Source organism: Monodelphis domestica, chromosome 1 (assembly GCF_027887165.1).
Source record: "Monodelphis domestica isolate mMonDom1 chromosome 1, mMonDom1.pri, whole genome shotgun sequence".
Taxonomy (NCBI): domain Eukaryota; kingdom Metazoa; phylum Chordata; class Mammalia; order Didelphimorphia; family Didelphidae; genus Monodelphis; species Monodelphis domestica.
In genome coordinates, this window is record NC_077227.1 from 757,882,099 (window position 1) to 757,904,365 (window position 22,267).

The 22,267-nt window shown below is 45.9% G+C and overlaps 1 protein-coding gene across 1 annotated transcript in view; it reads left to right on the top strand.

The window, feature by feature from the left end:
- Window positions 1-22,267, top strand: part of TDRD15 (tudor domain containing 15) — a 44,312-nt gene that overhangs the window by 18,695 nt on the left and 3,350 nt on the right. Inside the window, exons 2-3 of the mRNA XM_016428356.2 lie at window positions 9,119-15,295; window positions 18,304-18,409. Coding sequence (XP_016283842.2) covers window positions 9,157-15,295; window positions 18,304-18,371 — 6,207 coding nt within the window. The 5' untranslated portion in view covers window positions 9,119-9,156 and the 3' untranslated portion in view covers window positions 18,372-18,409. The remainder of the gene's footprint in view (window positions 1-9,118; window positions 15,296-18,303; window positions 18,410-22,267) is intronic.

Sequence of the window (22,267 nt, forward strand, 5' to 3'; positions counted from 1 at the left end):
GTGTGGTTCCTGGGCTCTGAGGAAGCTTGCTCTGGAGGAAGCTGAAGGTGGGGGCCTCTGAGACTGTTTCTCCATTTTTGGACACGTGAGTGAAAGGGACTGATCTCTTTTCTTTGCCCCAGCTATCTAAGGGCTTGGGCCTTTTGGCCCAGCCTAAACAGAAGGGGTATTTAAGCCCTATTCCCTTCTCTCCCCTTTCTCTCTCTATATATATCTCTAATTCCTTTCTTGCTCCTATTGTAATTAAACTCCAAAAAAGGCTGACGGCTGACTTGAGTTTTTCATTTAGGAATTACATAGCTGATTCCTTGGCGACCTTAAATTAATATATATCAGTCTTTTAAAGTGATTCCCTTGTAACATTGTGGCGACCACGAAGGGACTCTAAAGAATCCTCTCAATAAAACTTTTTCCTTGCCTTTTTACTATACTGTTTCACCACTTAGTCCTTTTTTAAAAAAAAAAAAAACTTGGCTTAAAGACACAGCTGCTAGAACACGTGAGTATAAAAAACTTTTTCTCTTTTCTCCTTAAGTTAAATTGGAATCAGCAGTTTTTTCTTTTTCTTCCCTTTAATCTTAAGGGACAGCTGGGTAGCTCAGCGGATTGAGAGCCAGCCCTAGAGGCAGAAGGTCCTGGGTTCAAATCGGACCTCAGATACTTCCCAGCTGTGTGACTCTGATAGACAGAAAACAGCTGTTTTTAAATCTCAGCAACAGGACTCTAAAGTCCTGGCTGGAAGAACTGTTTCTAAATATCCTTTCCCTTAAGGAACAACTTCCTGGATTTAAAAAAAAAAAAAACCCTGTTGAAAGTTTGTTGCTTTGCCCTGCTCCCCATGTGTTTTGTGAAATTACAAAATATACATATAAAAATGAGTACTACATTCTTTGACAATTATATGGCAGCTGAAGAAGTAGGGGCATTGAGGAATGAAGGATACCTCCAATTTTTTATATTAATAGGTACTGTCATTTTTGTACTCCTCAATACTATATTTAGAGATGAAAAAATAAAAAATATTGAGGATAAAATAAAACAAAATGAGGATAAAATAAAACAAAATGAGGATAAAATAAAACAAAATGAGGATAAAATAAAACAAAATGAGGATAAAATAGAAAATATTGAGGATAAAATAGAAAAAAATGAGGATAAAATAGAAAATATTGAGGATAAAATAGAAAATATTGAGGATAAAATAGAAAAAATTGAGGATACAATAGAAAAAATTGAGGATACAATAGAAAAAATTGAGGATAAAATAGGAAATATTGAGAATAAAATAGAAAAACTTGAGGATAAAATAGGAAATATTGAGAATAAAATAGGAAATATTGAGGATAAAATGGGAGATATGGAAGATAAAATAGGAAAAATTGAGGATAAAATGCAAGCCCAATTAGAAGATCTAAAATGTTTCTTACAGGATCAATGGGAAAACACCCACTCTACCAGAAACAGACCTGTTTCTGAACCTTTGAATGAGGAAATTTCCTTCCCTGAAATAGAGATGGAAAACACCTTCCCTATAGCCCAGTTAACAGACTGCTTCTCTCGTGCAGTGCAAATCTTGTCTGAATTTAATCCCCAAAACTCTTCCCCTGCAATCCCAGCTTCTCATGTTCCTTCTCCTACAGAAAACCAAATTCCAATGCAAGGGAGATCTTGTCCTCCTAGAGAAACCTGTCCTTGTCAAACTGACCCACAGGTGCAAAATTCAACTAGAGGCCTGTTTCCTCTAAGAGAAGTACCTGAAATAGGACGAAATGGGGATGTGGTGACTTTAAGACATAGGATACCGTTTACTCCCCAAGAAATAAATGAATTTACACGAAATATCCCCACATATGAACAAGATCCTTTTCTAGTAACAAAAAAGATGGGAGACATATTTTTTCAATATAATCCGTCTTACAAGGACGTTGAGAGCTTACTACAGGCTTTTTTAAGTGAACGTGAAAAAAATAAAATAATTGCTCATGTCAACAAAACCCGGGGGCGTAATGCAGCACATTGGCCATCTCAGGATCCCGAATGGGACTATAATAATCCTGAGGACTATCTACAACTATACCGTTGTAGAGAGGCCATCCTCACGGCCATGAAGGAATGTGCGGACAGTACAGATAAGTGGATGGAACTGGAAAAAATTAAGCAAAAGGAAAACGAAACACCCTCCAGATTTATGGACAGAATTATCGAGTTTGGGGACAGATACTTAGATTGGGACTTAAATAAAGAGAATAGTTTAAGACAAGTTAGAAGAATCTTTGTAAACAATTGTTGCAAAGTAATTAAAAATTATTTTAAAACACAATGCCCAAGATGGTCAGATATGGACCTTGAAGAATTGCGAAAAACAGCTATATATGTTTTTAAGGGAAACGAAGAAAAGGAGAAAGAGAATAATGATGACATGGAGGAAATGAAGAAAAAAATGAGATGTGTAATAGATAGGATAACTAAATTAGAAAGTGGGCATGATAATGAACCAACGACAATTGCCCCTCTCCAGAAATCCAATTATCAATCCATTACTTGCCACTTCTGTGAGAAGAAGGGCCACAAAATGATGGAATGTAGAACCTTTCTTAAGATGTTTGGAAGGAATACACAGTTTAATAATGGTTTTAGAAATAATAACTATAGAAATTATGATAATGGTTATAGAAACCAAAATTCTAGAAATTATAATAATGACTATGGAAATAACTATAATGAATATAGAAATAAGAGCTTTAGAAACCAGAATTATAGAAATAGGAATTGGGAATTTAATGACAATGCTCAAATTGAAGAAAATTTTAATGATAATACTCAACAATATATGAGAAATGGCGCTCGTCCAAAAATTACTCGAGGTACTAATGACCCTCAGAGAGGTGCCCTTCAGGGGGGTGCCCAAGGAATATCCCAAACACAATGATGGTGCCCGGGGGGGGCTGGGGCACAGGAATCAGAGGATACAACCTTTGATTTCCCAGACCCTGATGTCCTACTACCCGTTGTCCCTATCCACTGCCCTCCCCATACTAATGAACCCCATGTTACCTTAAAAGTGGGTAACACCTATTATGATTGTCTATTAGACACCGGAGCTTCCTGGTCTGTATTAAAGAGAACACCTGATTTACAATGTTATTCTATTGGCTCAGAGAATGTAATGGGAGTATCAGGAATAACCCAAAGAGTTAAAAGACTTCCTCCTAGAATGGTGTCTGTAGGACCCCTAGAGGTACAACATTCCTTCCTTTTGATGCCTGACTCCCCTTTAAATTTGCTGGGGAGGGACCTTCTATGCAAACTCAGAGCCACAATAACCTGCTCCCCAGATGGCTCATTATCATTAGAAGTACCAGAGGAATCTTTAAATTTACTCCCTGTACTTCTCTCTGAAAACCAGGAGGCAAAAGAACCTTCCATTTTTGAAATACCTAAAGATATACCGGAGTCTCTTTGGGCCACATCTTCTTCTGATGTAGGATTACTTAAATCTGCTGTTCCTGTGCAGATAAAAACTAAATCTAGCCCACCTCCTTCTATCCCTCAGTATCCCCTCTCAAAGGAGGCAATTGAGGGTATTACACCAGTTATTAACTCATTAATAGAACAGGGAATAATAATCCCTTGCAAATCTGAATACAACACGCCCATCCTGCCAATTAAAAAACCAAAAAAAGGACCCGATGGCAAGCACATCTATAGATTCGTACAGGATCTAAGGGCAGTGAATAATCATGTTATAAAGAGACACTCCGTAGTTTCTAACATACATACTATTATTTCATCTATTCCTAGCACAGCTACATACTTTACAGTAGTAGACTTGTGTTCAGCTTTCTTTTCCATACCAATACATGAAAACTCCAGGCATATTTTTGCTTTCACCTGGAAGGGCTCACAATATACCTGGTGTCGGCTGCCACAGGGTTATGTCGAAAGTCCGAGCTTATTTGAGCAAATTTTGAGCCAAGACACAGACAATATAACATTTAAAAATAGCAAATTAATCAAATATGTAGATGATCTACTCTTGGCTTCAACAGATGCAGAAACATGTCAAGAAGATAGCAAACACCTTCTTTTGGAATTGCACAAAAGAGGACATAAAATCTCTAAGGATAAAGTTCAATGGTGTCTCCAAAAAGTAGAATATTTGGGATTCATCTTGACTGCGGGTGCTCGTTATATTTCTCCAAAACGAATTGAGAACATTCAAAAATTGAGTGCTCCTACCACTAAGAAACAGCTGAGAGCAATTTTAGGAGCAACAGGGTTTTGTAGACAATGGATTCCTTGCTATGGGGAAATCACTAAACCCCTTATAGCATTAACAAAGGATTCAGTTCCTGAACCCCTCAAATTAGAGCCTGAACACTTGTCAGCTCTAACAGATCTGAAAAAGGCTATCATGTCTGCCCCTGCTCTAGGCATCCCAGATTACAACAAGCCATTTACTTTATATGTGCATGAGCGAAGAGGAGTAGCCTCTGGTGTGTTAACTCAGACTTTGGGACCTTCTCAGCGCCCAATTGCTTATTATTCTGCCCAACTAGACCCAGTAGCAGCAGGAGCACCACCATGCCTTAGAGGAGTAGCTGCTACAGCCTTACTAGTAACAAAAACCGTTGATTTAGTATTGGGATGTCCATTAACAATAATGTGCCCACATGAGATTGAAGCATTATTGGTAAAACATAGAACACAGGCATTCTCGGATCAGAGAATTACAAGGTATGAAATAACCTTATTAAATAGTGAAAATATTACCTTGAAACGCTGTTCAACTCTTAACCCTGCCACCTTGCTTCCAGATTTACCTACTTCAGGAGAACCACTACATAACTGTGAAACATTAGTGTCCATGGCAGAAAAGCCTCGAGATAATCTCTTGGACACTCCCTTAGACAATGCAGATCTGATTTTATTTACCGATGGTTCCTCTTTTATGAGGGATGGCATACGTTACACTGGAGCTGCCGTAGTCTCAGAATTTGCCACTGAATGGTCAGCTTCACTACCTTCTAACATTAGCGCTCAAGGAGCAGAACTCATAGCTCTAAAACAAGCTTGTATAATTGCCAAGGATAAAAAGGCAACAATTTATACAGATTCTAGATATGCTTTCGGCATTTGTCACTCAGTCGGGATGCTATGGCTCCAAAGAGGATTTTTAACCTCAGCTGGAAAATCCATAGCTAATGCAGAAATTATTAATGAAGTTCTTTCTGCTCTCAAACTGCCTAAAGCCCTAGCTGTAGTTCATTGCTCTGCCCATACAGGTGGCTCTGACCCTGTCTCTAGAGGAAATGACCGAGCAGATGCCGCTGCAAAACTAGCAGCCATAGAAGGACCTGGATTAATTTTAACATTAACAACCACTGATAATTTAAATTTATCACTCTCCTATAATGAAAAGGAAGTGGAAAAATGGAAACAAAAATTTAAAGCAAAACAAATTAATGGAGTATGGGTGTCACCTGAAGGAAAACCCCTGCTCCCTAGAAGTTTCTATAACCAAATTTGCCAATCTATTCATAAAAATGGTCATTTTGGCACCCAGGGCATCGTGGACTCTGTCAAGAGAGTATGGATAGCCCCTGGTATAACTACTGTAGCCTCTAAAGTATGTTCAGCCTGTCCTATTTGCCAGGCATATAACCAACATGCATATCGTGGAAAAGCCTTTGGGGGACGTCCTCTGGCTTACACACCTTTTGAACATCTACAGATAGATTTCATAACAATGCCAAAGGCTGGACGTTATAAATTTTGTCTAGTAATTGTAGATCAACTAACCAGATGGCCGGAAGCATTTCCTACAACCCGAGCCACAGCAGATTTTGTTGCAAAGATACTTTTAAAAGAAATTATCCCTCGTTTTGGCCTACCAGCACGTATTGACTCCGATAGAGGGAGTCATTTTACCGATTCTGTCTTAAATCAAATATATTCTTGCTTGGGGATAACTCCAAAATTCCATGTTCCATATCAACCCCAGAGCTCAGGCCAAGTGGAGAGGATGAATAAAGAACTTTAGACTATGATTGGCAAATTATGCACTGAGACCCATTTAAAATGGCCTGAAATTCTCCCTCTGGCCCTATTTTATCTTAGAAGCAGGCCTAGAGGAGACTTACATATTTCACCATTTGAGATGCTTTTTGGACATCCGCCTATACAGGCTAAGCCTTTCTCCCCGGCTTATACATCGCTATTAGGGGGAGATATTACTATTGCTTCCTATATACAGGAGTTACAGCACAAACTACGTGAACTTCATGAATCCGGAGCTGCAGTACAAGCTGGACCATTAGACTTTTCTCTGCATGACCTGAACCCAGGAGATAAAGTTTATATCAAGAATTTCAAGCGAACTGGAGCAACTGAACCTTCCTGGGAAGGACCATTCCAAATATTATTAACTACTCCAACATCTATAAAGATTGGAGAAAGAGACTCTTGGATTCACTGCTCACATGTGAAGAAAGCATCTTCTGCTGAGACTGATTGACTCTATCCTATCATATGAATTGTGACTCTATCTTATCATATGAATTGGAGATAATAATCCATAGACAAATGGATGTTTTTTTTTCAAGAATATATTGAATTACTGATTTTTTTTCCTTATTTTTTCTTATTTCTTTTTATTTTTTGATCAGAATATTTGATTTTTTTCTCATTTTTTTGTACTGAAGGTACACATAATTAATATTAATATTATTTTTTTCCCTGCAGTAATACAAGTTAATATATATACTCTTGCTATAATATCAATATATGCCTAAAAGCTTTAAACTATGGGAACCTGCCATTTATTGATAAAATATTATAGGACTGTGATTAATGTTTGTGTCTGATTCCAGGAAAAGGGATAAAAACAAGGAGCACAGACTAAACCTGAATAGTGCCAATAGAGCACACATGAAATATTAAAGTGAGACTCAAGGTTGCGACGCTTAACTTATGTTTAAGTCGTAGGACTTCCTTGTATCTACACTCCTTTCGAAGTACTCAAACAAGTACAAAGCTTGACTATCATGCTGGCTCCCTATATCTCTGAAGGAAAAAAAAATCAGACAAGGGAATGACATTTCCCCATCAAAATAGAATTCTAATTCTTTTCTTCTTATATTATGGCAACTTCCTGTAGTCTTGGCTACAAATGGCTAAGTGAAATATTACTGCATTCTGTTCTACATACTTGTGGGATAGAAATTACTTTAAACTGGACCTATACAAGGTCTATTTTGAGTTTTTCTTATGTTTTTGATTATTTTTTCTATTCTTTTGATAATTGACACATACAACCCCATAACTGAACATTGCATTCTGAGCTAAACTTGATATTTTTTTTTTAATACTTACTTCAGGGGGGATTGTATTTTAATTTAAAATCTAAGAATTTTTGAATTTTTTTTTGTTTGAGATTGTATTTTTATAAAAATCCAAGACTTTTGTTTAAGATTTTACTGTTATAAAAAAAAATTTTCAAAGATTTTGATTTTGTTCGAGAAAAGATCTTCAAGAAAGAAGCTTGAAACTTTTATATCCAGAGAATGAACTGTTGCAGAAAGATGCCAAAAACCTACACTTCATCAAGAAGATCAAGAATGAACCTTGGATGTGATTGATTGGACTGAACTTTTGATTGAACATTTATTGTAACATTTATGCCAAAAGGGACTGCCCCTAATTTGGCTTTCTGTCAATGCGCCTAGCAAACATTGGTTTTGCTTTCTTTTCTTTTCTATTTCCTCTCTCACTATTCTAATTTCTCCTAGAAAATTGAATATTGTGTATATCTTTAGTTAGAAGTGAATTTAGAACTACAAAATGATTATGTTAAATGATCAATGGGGAGACTAGTCTCCCAATGATCATCAGGGGGGATTGTAAACCTCAAATTTCCTTAGACTTATAAATGTTGGTAATTTCACCATTGGGATATTTCATACTTGGAAAATTTCTTACTGATAGTCTATTGGAATGGGAACCCCATTGGCATGGGAGGTTCCTTCTCTTCCCTTCTTAAGATTACTTTAGGACAGAAACCCTTTGCTGAACAATGGAAAGGACTTTGACCTATGCTTGAGCATAGAACAGGAATTTCTTTGAGTCTTGATTGATTTTAGAATTGATACAATGGAGATACTCCACCCTATTCAGTCCTAATAGGATTGAGTAAGGGCTGCAGCCTAGATCAAAATTTAATTATTCCAATCTCTACCATACTCAAGTTAACAGGATTTAGAAAGGGCTGTAGCAAAGGAGTATAGATTTAATCATTTGAAAATATGACCTTCAACAGACATGTGCAAAAGCCAGAAACCTCTGGGCGGTCCTGGGTTAAGCAAGAGCCTCCATTGACAGGGAAATTGATGAAGAGTGATTGGTAGATGTGAGGACTGAGGGGAGGCAACTTGGATGGTTTCCTTAAAGATAGGAGGGTCTGGAGACTCGAGGAGAGGATTGAGTTTTTGGTCGGTGTGGTTCCTGGGCTCTGAGGAAGCTTGCTCTGGAGGAAGCTGAAGGTGGGGGCCTCTGAGACTGTTTCTCCATTTTTGGACACGTGAGTGAAAGGGACTGATCTCTTTTCTTTGCCCCAGCTATCTAAGGGCTTGGGCCTTTTGGCCCAGCCTAAACAGAAGGGGTATTTAAGCCCTATTCCCTTCTCTCCCCTTTCTCTCTCTATATATATCTCTAATTCCTTTCTTGCTCCTATTGTAATTAAACTCCAAAAAAGGCTGACGGCTGACTTGAGTTTTTCATTTAGGAATTACATAGCTGATTCCTTGGCGACCTTAAATTAATATATATCAGTCTTTTAAAGTGATTCCCTTGTAACAGTGTTAAAAAGTTCAAGTGGAGCAAAAAGACGTTACACTTGGACAGCCCGTCTTCCCAGGAGCACTTTGTGAAGCTTTGCATTAACTTTGGATCGCTCGCTTGTTCTTTTCATGTGAGCATAGTTTTCCGCAGTGAAACGAGCGGGCCACAGAGGCTTTTTGCTAGGAACGCTTGAATTTGTGTCCAACTGAAAGAGAAAAGCAAGTGAAGTTGAAAGTTGGCTTCTTCAGAAACTAATTCTTCTTTCATTTCTGCTCCACAGTTGGTGACTGCTGGGCCCCTGTTCGCCCATCCTGAGACATGGATCTGAAGATTTCTCACATCGAATGTCTGGCCAAGGAGATTCTGGTGAAGTTTCAGGGCAAATACGATATCGAGTGTGAATTTGACTACCACATCCTGCAGAGTGAGATACAGCACATCTCCAAAACGCACAGCCACGTGAGGGTGGGCGAATTTTGTTTGGTGGAAGAGAGAGATTCCGGAGAATGGCACAGAGGACGTGTTGTGGAGAGCAAAAATGAATTCTACAGAGTGTTTCTCATTGATTGTGGGAAGGAGCTGCGAGTCAGTGCTGCCCGGGTCGCCTCTGCCTGCGAGAACTTATTCGAGCTCCCCCCCCGGATCGTGGTGGGCGTCTTTGCCAACATCCTCCCTCTCGGGGAGAAGTGGTCTCCCAAGGCCTTAAATTACTTCACGTCCTTGGTAGGACTTCAGGTGAAGGGCTACGTGCAGGCCATTCTGCCTCACCAAGTGGTTCTTCTGGAAGCCCCGAGAATCATCTCTGAGGTCCTCGAGCTCCAGCTGGGAAGACTTATCGATGGAGATTCTTTCCATCTTCTGATAGAGATGTTAAAGGAATTTCCCCCCAGTCCCTCTTGTCCCCAAATGCCTGACCTGTTGGAGCAGCAATACAAAAGACCCAAGTCTTTGTGTAGCAGCAGTGAGATTTCGCCTAATTTTCAGCACATCCTCGATGACTTGCAGCCATCACTGTCCATTAACTGTATGGAAAGTGTGAAAATCGCTTCTGCGGTCAGTCCGAGCTGGTTTTATTGCCACCTAATGAAATGGTTGCCAGAGCTGGACAACTTGACCACCGCCATGTCTCTGCACTATGAGACGGTGAGCCGAGAGAGAAACCCTCCTTGCGATAACTTTGGGCTGCTCTGTGTGGCCAAGAGGAGGAACGGGCAGTGGTATCGTGGGGTTCTGCAGCAGCTCCTGCCACTGGACCAGGTGAAGATCTGGTTCATGGACCTGGGCAACAGTGAGGCTGTGCCCTCCAACTATGTGAAGAAGCTGAAGCAGGAGTTCAGCTCGCTGCCCCTCTTCTCTTTCCCTTGCACTCTGTCCCACATTGGCAACCCCAACAAGGACGTGAGGAACATGCAGCTGAAGTTGTTCAAACAAGCCCTGTTGGGCCAGATGGTCTTTGCCCACATCGATCAGTTCAACCCTGACGAATGTCTGTATTACGTGACCTTCCACAGTCAGGAGTCGGTCATCAGCTCCAAGAACCTGCTGCAGGCAAGTGAGTGCCCTCTGGCGCCTCCCCTGACGGCGGCGGTGCAGGGAGCCCCAGGGGACAGCAAGGCTGAGAGCTTGGTGGGCCCCATGGCCCCCCTGAGCCCGGATTTGGAGAAGGACCCTTTGTCCAAGGTGGCCGTGTCCTGGAAGACCGTGGAGATGAGAGTCAATTCTTCATATGTGGCTTTTGTTGAGTATGTCTTGAACCCGTCCAATTTCTGGGTGCGCACCAATGATCACCAGAACAAATTCCAGGACTTGATGAAGAAGATTGGGGAGACATATGACTCCTGCGAGAAGGACGACATGCTCCTCAGAAAGCCCGAGCCTGGCGTATTCTGCTGCGCGCGCTACATCAAGGACATGCACTTCTACAGAGCCGTCGTCACGGAAGTCAACGGTTATAAGATCAACGTCTATTTTCTGGATTTTGGAAATACTGAATCGGTCCCATTCTACGACGTCAAAATTCTGCTGCAAGAGTTCTGCGAGTTACCGGCATTGGCCATGTGCTGTTCCCTGGCTCACGCATGTCCAACAGAAGATATTTGGGTAAAGAAAGCCACGGACTTTTTCAAAAAGACCGTGTTCGATAAAGCACTCTTGCTCACAGTCGTGGCCAAAAAGAAAGACAAGTATATTGTGAATGTGCAGAGTGTTGAGGCCTCCGGAAAAATCAATGTTGTCGGGCTCATGGTGCAAGCAGGCTACGCAGAATACTGGGAGGTCAAACCGGACAGTCTTCCCCATATGGGGGCAGAGATTTTGGCAGCTGGTGGCCAGCCTGGGCACAGCAATGCAGCTGCTCAAGCCAAGAAGCCTCGCCCGTCAGACTTGCCCGCTGCCTCAGCAGGCTCAGCAAGTCCCTTTCCTAGAAACATTGGGCCATTGCCCGGGGCAAGCGAGTGTCTCCATCCATACAAGGAGTATGTGTTCAAGCCAGGCACCATTATCGACGTCAAATGTTCATACTTCTCCTGCCCTGGGGACTTCTCGTGCCAGCTGCAAAGCAAGCTGCCGGTGCTGATGCTGCTGATGGAGCAGATGCAGGAGTATTACAGGACCCACCGAGACCCATACCAGGTGGGGCAGGTCGCCTGTGTGGCCCTATACGCCAAAGATGGGATGTGGTATCGAGCGGCCGTCCTGACTCAAGTGTCATCCCGGGAGATGGACGTCATCTTTGTGGACTATGGGAATCAGGAGAGAATCCCAATCAAAGACCTTTGTGCTATTCACCCCGACTTTATGCTCCTGGAGGGCCAGGCGTTCCGATGCAGTCTCAACAATTTAATCGAACCCATTAATTCCGAGTCATTCAGTTGGACCACAAAGTCCTGCCTGGAGTTTGGGAACTTCATTTCTTCCTACGATGGACTGCTGACATGTATCATCTATGCTTTGGTTCTGATCCACCCACACTGCCTGTGCAATGTTGTCGATTTGAGAACACCATTCATCAGCGCACGGCAGTTTCTGGTCAATTGTGGCTGTGCACGGCATAGTGTCTTCTCAGAGTCTTTGCCAGCGACCGTGAGCCTGTACAGTTTCTGCTATTCTTCCTTTAACTTAAAAATCGGGAGTGAAGAAGAAGTCTGTATATCCCACATCCACAGCCCCAGAAAGTTTTATTGTCAATTGAGGAGAAATAGTCGAAGTCTGGAGATCATAACAGCAAAGATTGCGGAGATGGGCAGCCTCTCCAGTTATCCAAGATTTGATGGCAAAACAAGATTGTGCCTGTCGAAGTACTTTGAAGACGGTTTCTTTTACAGAGCCATTGCCTCTCCCGTGGATTTGTCGTCCTATTTGCTTGTCTATTTTGTGGACTTTGGAAACAAGCAGATCGTGGCGGGAAATGAATTACTGCCTATTTTAGAGCAGTCTCCAGAGTTACTCTTTACACCTATGCAGGCAATCAAATGTTATCTTTCAGACCTGAAGGATGTGGACATTCCAGCAGAAATCAACGTCTGGTTTGAAGAAAACTTCTTGGGAAAGTCGTTGAAGGCGGTCGTTGTGTCCAGGGATTCAGACGCCCAGCTTGGCCTAGAGCTCTACGATGGAAATCAGCAGATAAATCAGAAAATCAAAACTTTGCTTCAAGTTTATGGGAAAAAGTGTGACCCGGGAAAAGGGGCCGAGAAGTTTCATAAAAAATGTGAAAGTAGAATGTCAGGTAGGGTATTCTTGAAAGACAAAGGCAACCCCCACCAGTTCAGTGTAAGTAAAGCTACTTATCCTAAGTATCTCGAAAACAAAGCGGATCAAGCTGTGCCTTCCAAAGACATACATACCAGACTCTTGAAGCCCGCAGCCTCTCTGAAGATGGAGCACACTGTAAGAAGCAGGGCGGACCAGCCTTTCAAAGGAGGACTGAAAACTGCCGACGGAAGAGCCAGCCCCGAGTGTGCCGGCCAAACGAGTGAAGGAAAGCCGCCTGCCGCAGAAGCTTTTACAGCCAAACGGCTCCTGGCTCCGTCCAGAGCTGAGGGGGCGGCGAGACCCCAGATCGGAGACCTCCCGCCGCCTCTTCTGCACCTGAACGTCAGAGTGAAGGGCTATGTGTCGAATATATGGAGTCCGGCCAGTTTCCACATTCAGCTTGCTGAGAGCGAAGACTTGATCTTCAGACTTGCCAGAGAGCTCAACGAAGGAGTGGCCGCTCGAGGCCGAGACAGTGAGCTGGCGGCGCTTTCGGTGGGAGACCTCGTGGTTGCCGAGTACGCGGTCGATAACGCCTTATACAGAGCAGTGATTAAGAACATCATATCCAGGAATTCTTTGGAAGTGGAATTTATCGACTATGGGAACACAGAAGTTGTAAACTTGACCCAACTCCACGAACTTGATAGGAAATTTCTGACCATTCCTCAGCTTAGCCTTCATTCTTTTCTGAGTGGAGTAAGATATAATGAGCCTGACGAATTGTGGGACAGCAAAACCATTGCTTACTTTGCTGAAAAAGTAAATAACAAATTGATTTCTTGTGAGTTTTTGAAGAAGCATGAGCAAAAGTGGGAAGTAAATATTCTGTGTGATGAGAAGTGTGTTGTGAATGAAATGATGAAGTGGATAGCATGTTCAAAGAAGCGGGAGAAAGTCTCCAAACCCCCTGAAACTCTCTCTAAAAAAGCGATTCTGGGCATTGATAATAAAGAAAAGAAAAGGCCTGTGGATGGAAGTAAGTGCCCGAGAGCAGCCTTCCAGCAGCTGGCTAAAATCCCGAGTCCTGAATTAAAGCCCGGCCAGCTGGAGAAGGCCGAGATAGTTCATGTTTCAAAATGCGGAAACTTCTTTGTGAAACTCAAGAAAAGCGTGCCCGCCTCCTCCAGCTTGCTTTCCTTGATTATTAAAGAAGCCAAGGAGAACCCTTTCGTCCCCGTGGAGAGCATCGAAGAAGGCTTGGAGTGCCTGACGAAATCCAGAATCGCAGCGGCATGGTGCCGGGCCAAGGTGGAGAAGAAACACTTGGGAGAGGACAAGATGCTGGTGTATTTGCTGGACTACGGCCGCTACGAGGTGGTGCCCCTGCTGGGGACCAAGGAGCTCGGCCATGAGAGCAGGACCATTCCCCAGCAGGCTGTGCCCTGCAAATGGATCTGGATCGAGAACGCCCGGAAGATGTCGTTCGAGTCCACAGTGCATTTGTTCGCTCATCTGGAGACAAAAATTCTGTTCCTCCGCCGTCTCGACGCCGCCTGGGAGGTGGAGATCCTGGTCGACGGCCTGTTGCTGTTGGAGTACCTCCACTTCAGGGCCAGCCAGAGCGAGGAGAACCCCCAGACTCCTGGCAAGGTCCTCCTCGGGGGGGAGTCCAGGCTGCCCATGATGTCCTTCCGCGTGAACTCTGTGACGTGGGCCCTCCTTCAGAGCGGCCGGCGCTACAGCGGCTTTGCCACGGCCGTGTCAGACCCCTCGGACTTCTTCGTGCAACTTGAGGACTTCTTTGACACCATGACAGCCCTGTGCCGGCTGCTCCTGGCCCTGCCGGACCACCTCCCGGCGCTGCCCCCGCAGCTCGTCGTGCCGGGCTCCAGCTGCCTGTTCCGCTATGGCCAGGAGGAGCAGTGGAATCGGGTGGAGATCTCCGAGGTCTCTGCGCAGGCCGTGCTGCTCCTGTTCATGGACTATGGCTTTTCTGTCTGCGTCCCCCGTTCCGAGTGCGCCAGCCTCAAAGTCATTCCCGAGGAGCTCCTGTGCTTGCCCCGGCTGACGTACCGCTGCGCCCTGCATGGCGTCCTGCCTGCCAATGGCGAGCGCTGGGAAGAGGCCGCCAAGACTCTGTTCCAAGACTTCCTGAGCAAACTGGGCCTCTTCTTCTTGCTACGGGAGTACAGCCCCGGCATGAAGCTCCAAGTGGACGTCCTCCATGGCAAGAACAGCCTGGCTGACCTGCTGGTAGTGGCCGGCTACGCCGTCTTCTCCAAGGAGGCGGCGCGCTTTGTGGCCATCAACAGCATCCAGTCTACCCAGATCGAGTACAAAGTGCAGGGGAGGCACGTCTGTCCCCCGGCCGAGAAGAAGGGCTTCCCCAGCGAAAACGTGTTTCTGACGTGCACAGCAACGGAAGGGCCGCCGCAGCAGTGGAAGTTCATTCCGTGGAAAGACGTCTACAAAAACATTTTTGGGAAAATCATCCCGACCACCTGCCTGCATTCCAGAAACCTAACCCTGAAGAAGAAGGTGGGCAACGGGAAGCACAAAGCCAGAAGCACCATCGAGGTGGAGGCGTGTGAAAGAAATACGTTTTGGGAACGGCACCGCCGCCCCAAGGGCGAGCCCGCGTGCCCAGAGGATCATCCCGCGGAGGTGCCCCCGGGAGAAATGTGGAAGACCTACAACCTGTGCACCAGGATCAAAGCCCTGAACATCAGCGAAGAAATGGTTCTGGAAGAGCATCCGAACAGTAAGTGATCCTGTTCCAGTCACCGAGTACCTCTTCGTGCACGCTCAGGCACACACACACAGCACAGACTGCAGGTCTGGCTTGGGGGACGAGATCCAAAGTCTAAAAAGGGGAGTTTACAAGGGGGGGGTTGCCTGGGGGACGGTTCAGTGTGTGTTTTCAAACGGCTCTTCCCTTTCCACAAAGGTTCTACTCGGTGACGAGGCCCTCTAACAAGATCTCAATTGGGAAGATCTTTATCGAAATTCGAGGAGGGACTTGTATAGTGCATGTGGTGAACGTTGATTGTCTTCTGGTTGGCAGATTTCCAGAGACTGTGTGTTCTAGACACCGTAAGTGCAGGTAGCCAGCCATTAGGGCCTCTAATTCTGTCTCTTTCTCTCTGGCATCATCATCGGAGTTAAAAGAGAATGGGAAAAAGGCCTTTGAAGAGAAACAGCTGGTTTGGAGAGGATAGCTGGGTTAGAAAGTCACCCCCTTCAGTGCCCGAAGGGAGGGAGGGAGGGAAGGAAAGAGAGAGAGAGAGAAAGCCGAACCAGAAAACTTGTCTTGCTCTTTCTGATCACAAAGATGTGAAAGGAGATGCCCCAGGACTACAGTGTCTGGGTGCCCTGGCAGACACGCTCCCAAGTGTAACTTTGAGCCCCCTTTAGGGCAGCCTCCTCCGCTCTCCTCTTGGCAGAGAAACGAGAAAGAAGGGAGGGGGACGTTGGGGCTTCCTTTCCTCAAAGGGTGAGATGGGACAAAGCAGAAGAACGTTGCTTTTAACAAGGATCTGCTGCTCCGTGCCAGGCACTGTGATGTGCTGGGGATTCAGAGAAAATCTGCTTCGGAGGAAGCAGCTCTCCTCATGGGGGAAACAGCAGGCCCAACTATGTTCAGGCATCCTACAGACAAGAAGAGCTTCTCTGTAAAGGTGAGGCTTTCTCCAGGAAGCCAGGAGCAGAGAGGAGGAAGAGGAAGAGGAGGAGCAGCAGGAGCAGGAGGAAGAGGAGGAGCAGGAGCAGGAAGAGGAGCAGGAGCAGCAGGAGCAGGAGGAAGAGGAGGAGCAGGAGCAGGAGCAGCAGGAGCAGGAACAGGAGGAAGAGGAGGAGGAGGAGCAGGGCAGAAAGAGCAGGAGGAAGAGGAGGAACAGGAGGAGGAGGAGGAAGAGGAGCAGGAGAAAGAGGAGGAGCAGGAGCATGCTGGGGATCACCTGGAGTTGGGGGAACGTGGAGGGCCTGGGGCAGGTATTCCCAAGGAGGTCAGTGCCCCTGGGTTGTAGAATGGGTATATGGGGGGTGGGGTGTAAGAAAGAGCTCTTGGAAGGTGGGAGGGGGCAGAGTATTTGAAGACCCAGAGAAGGCTTCCTAGTCCGTCCTGGAGGTGATGGGAGGAGGAGGACAAGCTCTTTGGCAGCGGCGTGGCAGATAAGACTGGATTGGGGAGAAACTCGTCGCAAGCTGCCCAGCCATTAGGCTCTTCCGAGAGTCCATGGAGGAGTTGGCAGAGGAGAGGGGGGCTTGTGTGACCATAACCACATGTGGGACACCGGTGATCATCGGGCGTGACCCGGCGAAGACCCGGCGCCAGACGTGCGCGGAGATCGGCCACCAGCTGGGCGCACACGTCATGGCATTCATCTGCCAGGCTCTGTGTTTGGTAAAAAGAGGTCGCTGAATGCCTGGCCCCGGCTCCTAGGGCGTCAAGTGTGTCGCAGAGGAGACAAACACATGAAGAGAAAATGGCCCTCGAACGAGACAACGAGGGGTAGGTCACAGGAGGAGCGAGGAGGAGTTGGGGCTGTCAGACAAGGCACAGAGGTATGAGGAAGGGTACTCTGCAATGAGGGAATGGCCCGAGCCAATGCCAAGAGACTCGCTCCTGTAGCAAGCATTTATTTGTGATCTGGGACTTGGAACTGGGGGGTCAAAACACCAGCACGTGGGAGCTCAGGGAAGCCCTAAATGGCGCCTCGAGCACGTTAGGGGTTTCAGGAGACAAGAAGAGGTCGGCCATCCTCGGCGCTCAGGCCAGCCCCTGGGATTCCGTGGAGACCAGAGGTGGGAGCTGGCTGGCCAGTGGAGCTGCAGGGTGGCCAGGGCTGGCCTGGAATTTTCAAGGCTGCGGCTCTCAAGTGGTCTGTGTGTTTAGCCAGCAGGCACCGAGGAACTCTGCAGTGTGTCGGATGGGGGAATGAAGGGTGCGATTAGGCCTGGCTTTCAGGATGAGCAGCCTTAGCAGTCGTGTGGAGGGAGGGTCAGATAAAGGGCTCTGAACGGTGGTTCAGGTGGCGTTGAGTAGAGAAGAGACACGGGAGAGACAGAGGAAAGCTGGAGGCTTTGGCTAGCTCACGGATGGCTCTAGACTGCTTTCTAGGTGAGCAGAAGCAGTCGGTTGTCCCCCGTAAGGTTAGAGGGAGGCGGGGAGGGTTTCGAGCCGACTGGGATGGTGTCAGCCTTTAGTGAACACCTCCATGATTTCCATGAAGACAACTTCTGAAATGCAGCGAGCCAGCTCCTGGCAGGAGGCTCATTCGACGGTCCAAGGGGAAATGGCTAGGGGGCTCTCAGAACAGGAGTCCGTCCTTGGACCTGGGGAGGACACGCTGACAAACTATTTCTGTTGGAACCTGCTGAGCTTTGAAATGAAAACCCACCGAGCTGTTCCGGCACGTACGGCTGTGGAACTTGGAGAGGAACGAGTTCCCCTCGGTGTCCGTGTTCTTAAGAAACCGGTAGTATGGTTAAGGAAGAACGTATTTCTGAGTACAGAGTCCGCTTTGGATCAGGGAATTCATTCCTTTGTGGAAACATGGAAACCAGCCGCCTTTTATTCCAGCCCTGGGACTACGATTGGTTAATCCCAGGCAAGTTCCCCTCTTTCCAGGATCGCCATTTTAGGGTTTGAGTTGTGAGATGTCTGACTGCTGAATGTTCTGCTAAAACAAGCTCCATAAAGAAGGACCCGTTTAACCGTAGTTAGACCAGTCCTAGCCAGCACAGAGCTCTTTTTCTTCTGTTTTCCAGAGGAGGGAGATGAAAACTCGGGTCATTTAGGTTTGCCAACTCCTGTTGAGAGGGAAGCCTACTCCTGAAGCCCAGTTCCGTGCCCCAGATCCAGAGTGGGGTGTAGGTAAGTACCCGAAAAGGGCCTGAATGCAAGGGATGGCCTTCTGCTTGCAGATAGAGGGGTTCTCTGACTGGGCCAATTAGCCACGTTGGGTGGGGGGCAGATGATCAGCTTGGGTAAGTCGCTGTTCTTTGTGCTTTGGAAAGGGGATGAGATCTCTCCCCAGAGGAGCCCAACACCAGATAACGTCGTGGAGGCACGAGAGAAGGACACAGATCTGGTCTTGACAGGGGTTCGATCTGGGGAGGGTCAGAGCTCTGAGCATATATTGGGACATTAGAGGAAGATCTGAAGAAAGGAAGGTTTGGCAGGTGAGAACTTGGCAGTGTGGACAGCCAAGTCCTCCGCATATGCTCTGGGGATGCTGTAGATAGAAGGTTCGGCTTCCCTCTCCCCAAGTCATCTGGGGTGGGGGTGGGGGAAGGACAGTGGGGCAACAGCATTCTGGAAGTGTGGCTGGGCACTACGTGGGGAGGGCCAAAGGCCCAGCTTAAAAGGCCATAAGCCTTTTAAGGCGTCCTAAAAGGACGGAATTTAAAGGTTTTTCCGAGCAGGGAGTGATAAGACCAACTTTATGCCAAAGAAGTACAAATACGGAAGTGTAAGTAAAGAAGGTATTTAGTCAAGAGGGCACAGTGTGACTGGGCCTTCGTTAGGGCACTGTTGGCAGAAACAAGGAGGAAAAAGATTTCAGGTGCCTCCAAAGGACTCGACACCTAATCAGCTGGGAGATGAGAGAGGCAATGTCGGGTACATCATCCAGAGTGCGGAGAAGAAAGGTCACGGTGCGTCATGGAAATCGTGAAGGCAGAAGGAAGAGCAGGTTTCGGACATGTTGAGTTTGGGGGCCGGTGAGATATCCAGGTGCCGGAGATGCAGATCTGGTACTCAAGAAGGATGAAGGGCCTGGAGGTGCAGACCTTCTCCGGACAGATGATCGTCGAAGCCAGGAGTTTGAGAATTTATAATAAGAAGAAAGGGGACTTAGAGGTAGGAGAACCAGGAGAGGAATTGTCTTTACTACGAAGGCAGGAGACAATGACTGGACTAGTCAGTTGAGTTGAATTCTGCATAAAGTCTGTTGAATAAGGAGTAGGGGAAGCCCTTGAATTGTGTTATTGGATCTTTGAGGGACCAGTTCCTGTGGAGTTGTACCTGCTTGTGTCTTGTAGGGCCAAGACATCTTCACCTCTTTCTGCTCTCTTGCTCCATTTGATGTTGAAAGGCTCGATGGGCTGCCCCACTCCTGTCCTCAATTATGTCCTTCCCATGGCTCACTGCAGATGTACCCTCCCCTTCCATTGGGCCTTCTGGAACCCCCATTACACAGCGAGCATGTCCTCTTTCCAGAGACTGGACAACTTCCCATCATCCTTGCCATCATCTCCAGCTCAGGTTGAGTTCTCTCTCATCTTCCTCCTCTAAGCTCCCTCTCTTTTCCCCATATGCATGAGCCCTAGAAGGAGAATCAAAAACTATTTATTGCTCCCATTGGCACATCTGCAGTATCCTTTGGCTGGCATCACTTGGCACTCTCCTCCTTTTGGGCTTAGTGATACCCAGATTGATCACCTCATTCAGATCCCTGTGTCTGTTATGCCCCTAGGACATTCCCATGCCTTTCTCCAGGAGGTCAGTCTTGGCTCTCAGTCTCCTGATAATCCTGACTCCTGACCTTAATCTAGGGGCCTTAAGTAAAGCTTCTTCCAGGACCTTCCAGTTCCCTCAAAATAAATTCTCCAGTTCTCCCTCACCTCTATCTGGAGGTTTGTCGTCAGTCACAAAGCTTCTTGAATTTCCCCATTACTGTGTAGGATGCTGCCACCTTCCCAGTCATCCTGCCTCACCACCCCAGAGTTGCTCTCTTCATGATCAATGTCCATTTTTTACTTTATTCTGGTGTGAGATGCTGGGTTGCACCTAGTTTCTGCCACACTGGTTTTCCATTTACGCAGCAATTTTTGTCAAATGGTGAGTTCTTTCCCCAAAAGCTTGGTCCTATGGGCTTATCAAACACTAAGTTGCTGGGGAGAGCAACTACTATGTCTTGATTACCAAATCTATTACAGTGATCCATTATTCTATTTCTTAGCCAGGATCAGGTTGTTTAGGTGATTGATTACTGCTTTATAGTATAGTGTGAAATCTGGTATGGCTAACCATTTATTTAGTTCTGATTTTATTTGTGTGAAGTGTTTTGTAATTGGGTTCCTACATTTGCTGGGTTTGTTCTGGTAGGTGTATGCCCAGGTATTTTCTGTAGTTTAGAGTCATTGGGAATGGAATTTCCTTTTCTCTCTCAAGCTCTGTATCTTGTGCCTTAACTAAGATTGTTAATTATTTCTATTAGTTTTTTTGATCTCTAGGATTCTTTGGATACCCTATTATATCACCTGCAGTGATAACTTTGTTTCTTCATTGCCTGTTCTAATTCATTTAGTTTCTTTTTCTCTTTTTTGCTAGCATTTCTGGTACCATATTAAACAGTAGTGGTGATGATGAGTACCTTTGTTTTACCCTGATCCTATTGAGAAGGGTTTTGTTTGTCCCCATTACACATCATGCTTGCTGGTGGTCTTAGATAGATGCCATTTATCACTTTAAGGAAATCTTTTTCTATATCTATTGAAATAATCATATGGTTCTATATCTATTGAAATAATCATATGGTTTCTATTGGTATTGTTCCTGATAAAATCAATTATTCTGGTTTTCTTTTTCTCTTTTAGCGCTTCCTGGTTTAGGTATGGGTACCATATTTGTGTCATCGAATTGAAGGAAGGATTCTCTCTTCCCCTATTTTTCCAAATAGTTTATGTCCTATTGGAGTTCGGTATTCATTGAATGTTTGGTAGAATTCACCTGTGCAGCCTTCTGGCCTGGGGCCTTTTTCTGAGGGAAATCTGAGATTGTTCATTCGATTGTTCATTCGGTATCGTTTTCTGAGATGGCGTTGTTGAAGTACTCTATTTCCTTTTATAATCTTGGTAGTTCCTATTTTTGTGAAGGATCCTTCTCTTCCCACACGTTCCATCAGCAGCAGATCTGCCCTTTCTTTTCCTCACCGTTCTCATCTGCGTGTCTTTCTCTTCCTTCACACAGCTGCCACCCCTCTTTGGTCCGTCATCGCTTCTCTCCATGCCTAGTAATTGGCCCTCTGAGTGGTCTGGTTCTGACTCTTTCCTCTTTCTCCTCATTCTGTCCTTCCCTCACCCAGCTGCTGGAGTTCTTCCTCCAGCTCCTGTGCCCTCACATACTTCACCCCCGTATCATGTCCTGCCTTACCAAGGGGCAGCTCTGGGCAAATTCAACCCCCTGCCTCCTCCCCAAGTCCAGATGATGGCCTGAGGAACTGCATGGCTGAGCATCCTATGCTCACATCACAGGCCCCCCCCCCCCCCCCCGAAAGATGTCCTGTGGTTTTGTTCCATACCTGATCTCCCATCTGCCACAGAGGACCGTTCCTCCTCAGAGGCCGGGTACTGAGCTTACTGTTCTTCATTTGGGATCCCAGGCCAACAAACCTCTCTACAGGTGTCCCTATCTTCAGGCTCTCCCTCCCTCCTGGTTCTTTCTGTGTTGCCTGCAGGCATGGCTGGGTCTCCTCTGCCGTCGCCAGTCTCAGTTTGCTGTCCGTCTCTCCTCTTCTCTCAGCCAGACTCCTTGGCACACTTCTCCATGTTGGTGGCCTCCATTTCCCCATTTCCACAAGCCAGGTTCCAGCACCATTACTTAGCTGTAAGGACTCTTGAGGTCCCCAAGCGTCTCTCGAGGGCTTCTCTGGAGCCTTTGGCCCTGCTGACCTTCTCCTCCACCTAGATGTCCTCTCTGCCCATGTTTTGGTTCATTCTGGGGGTCCTA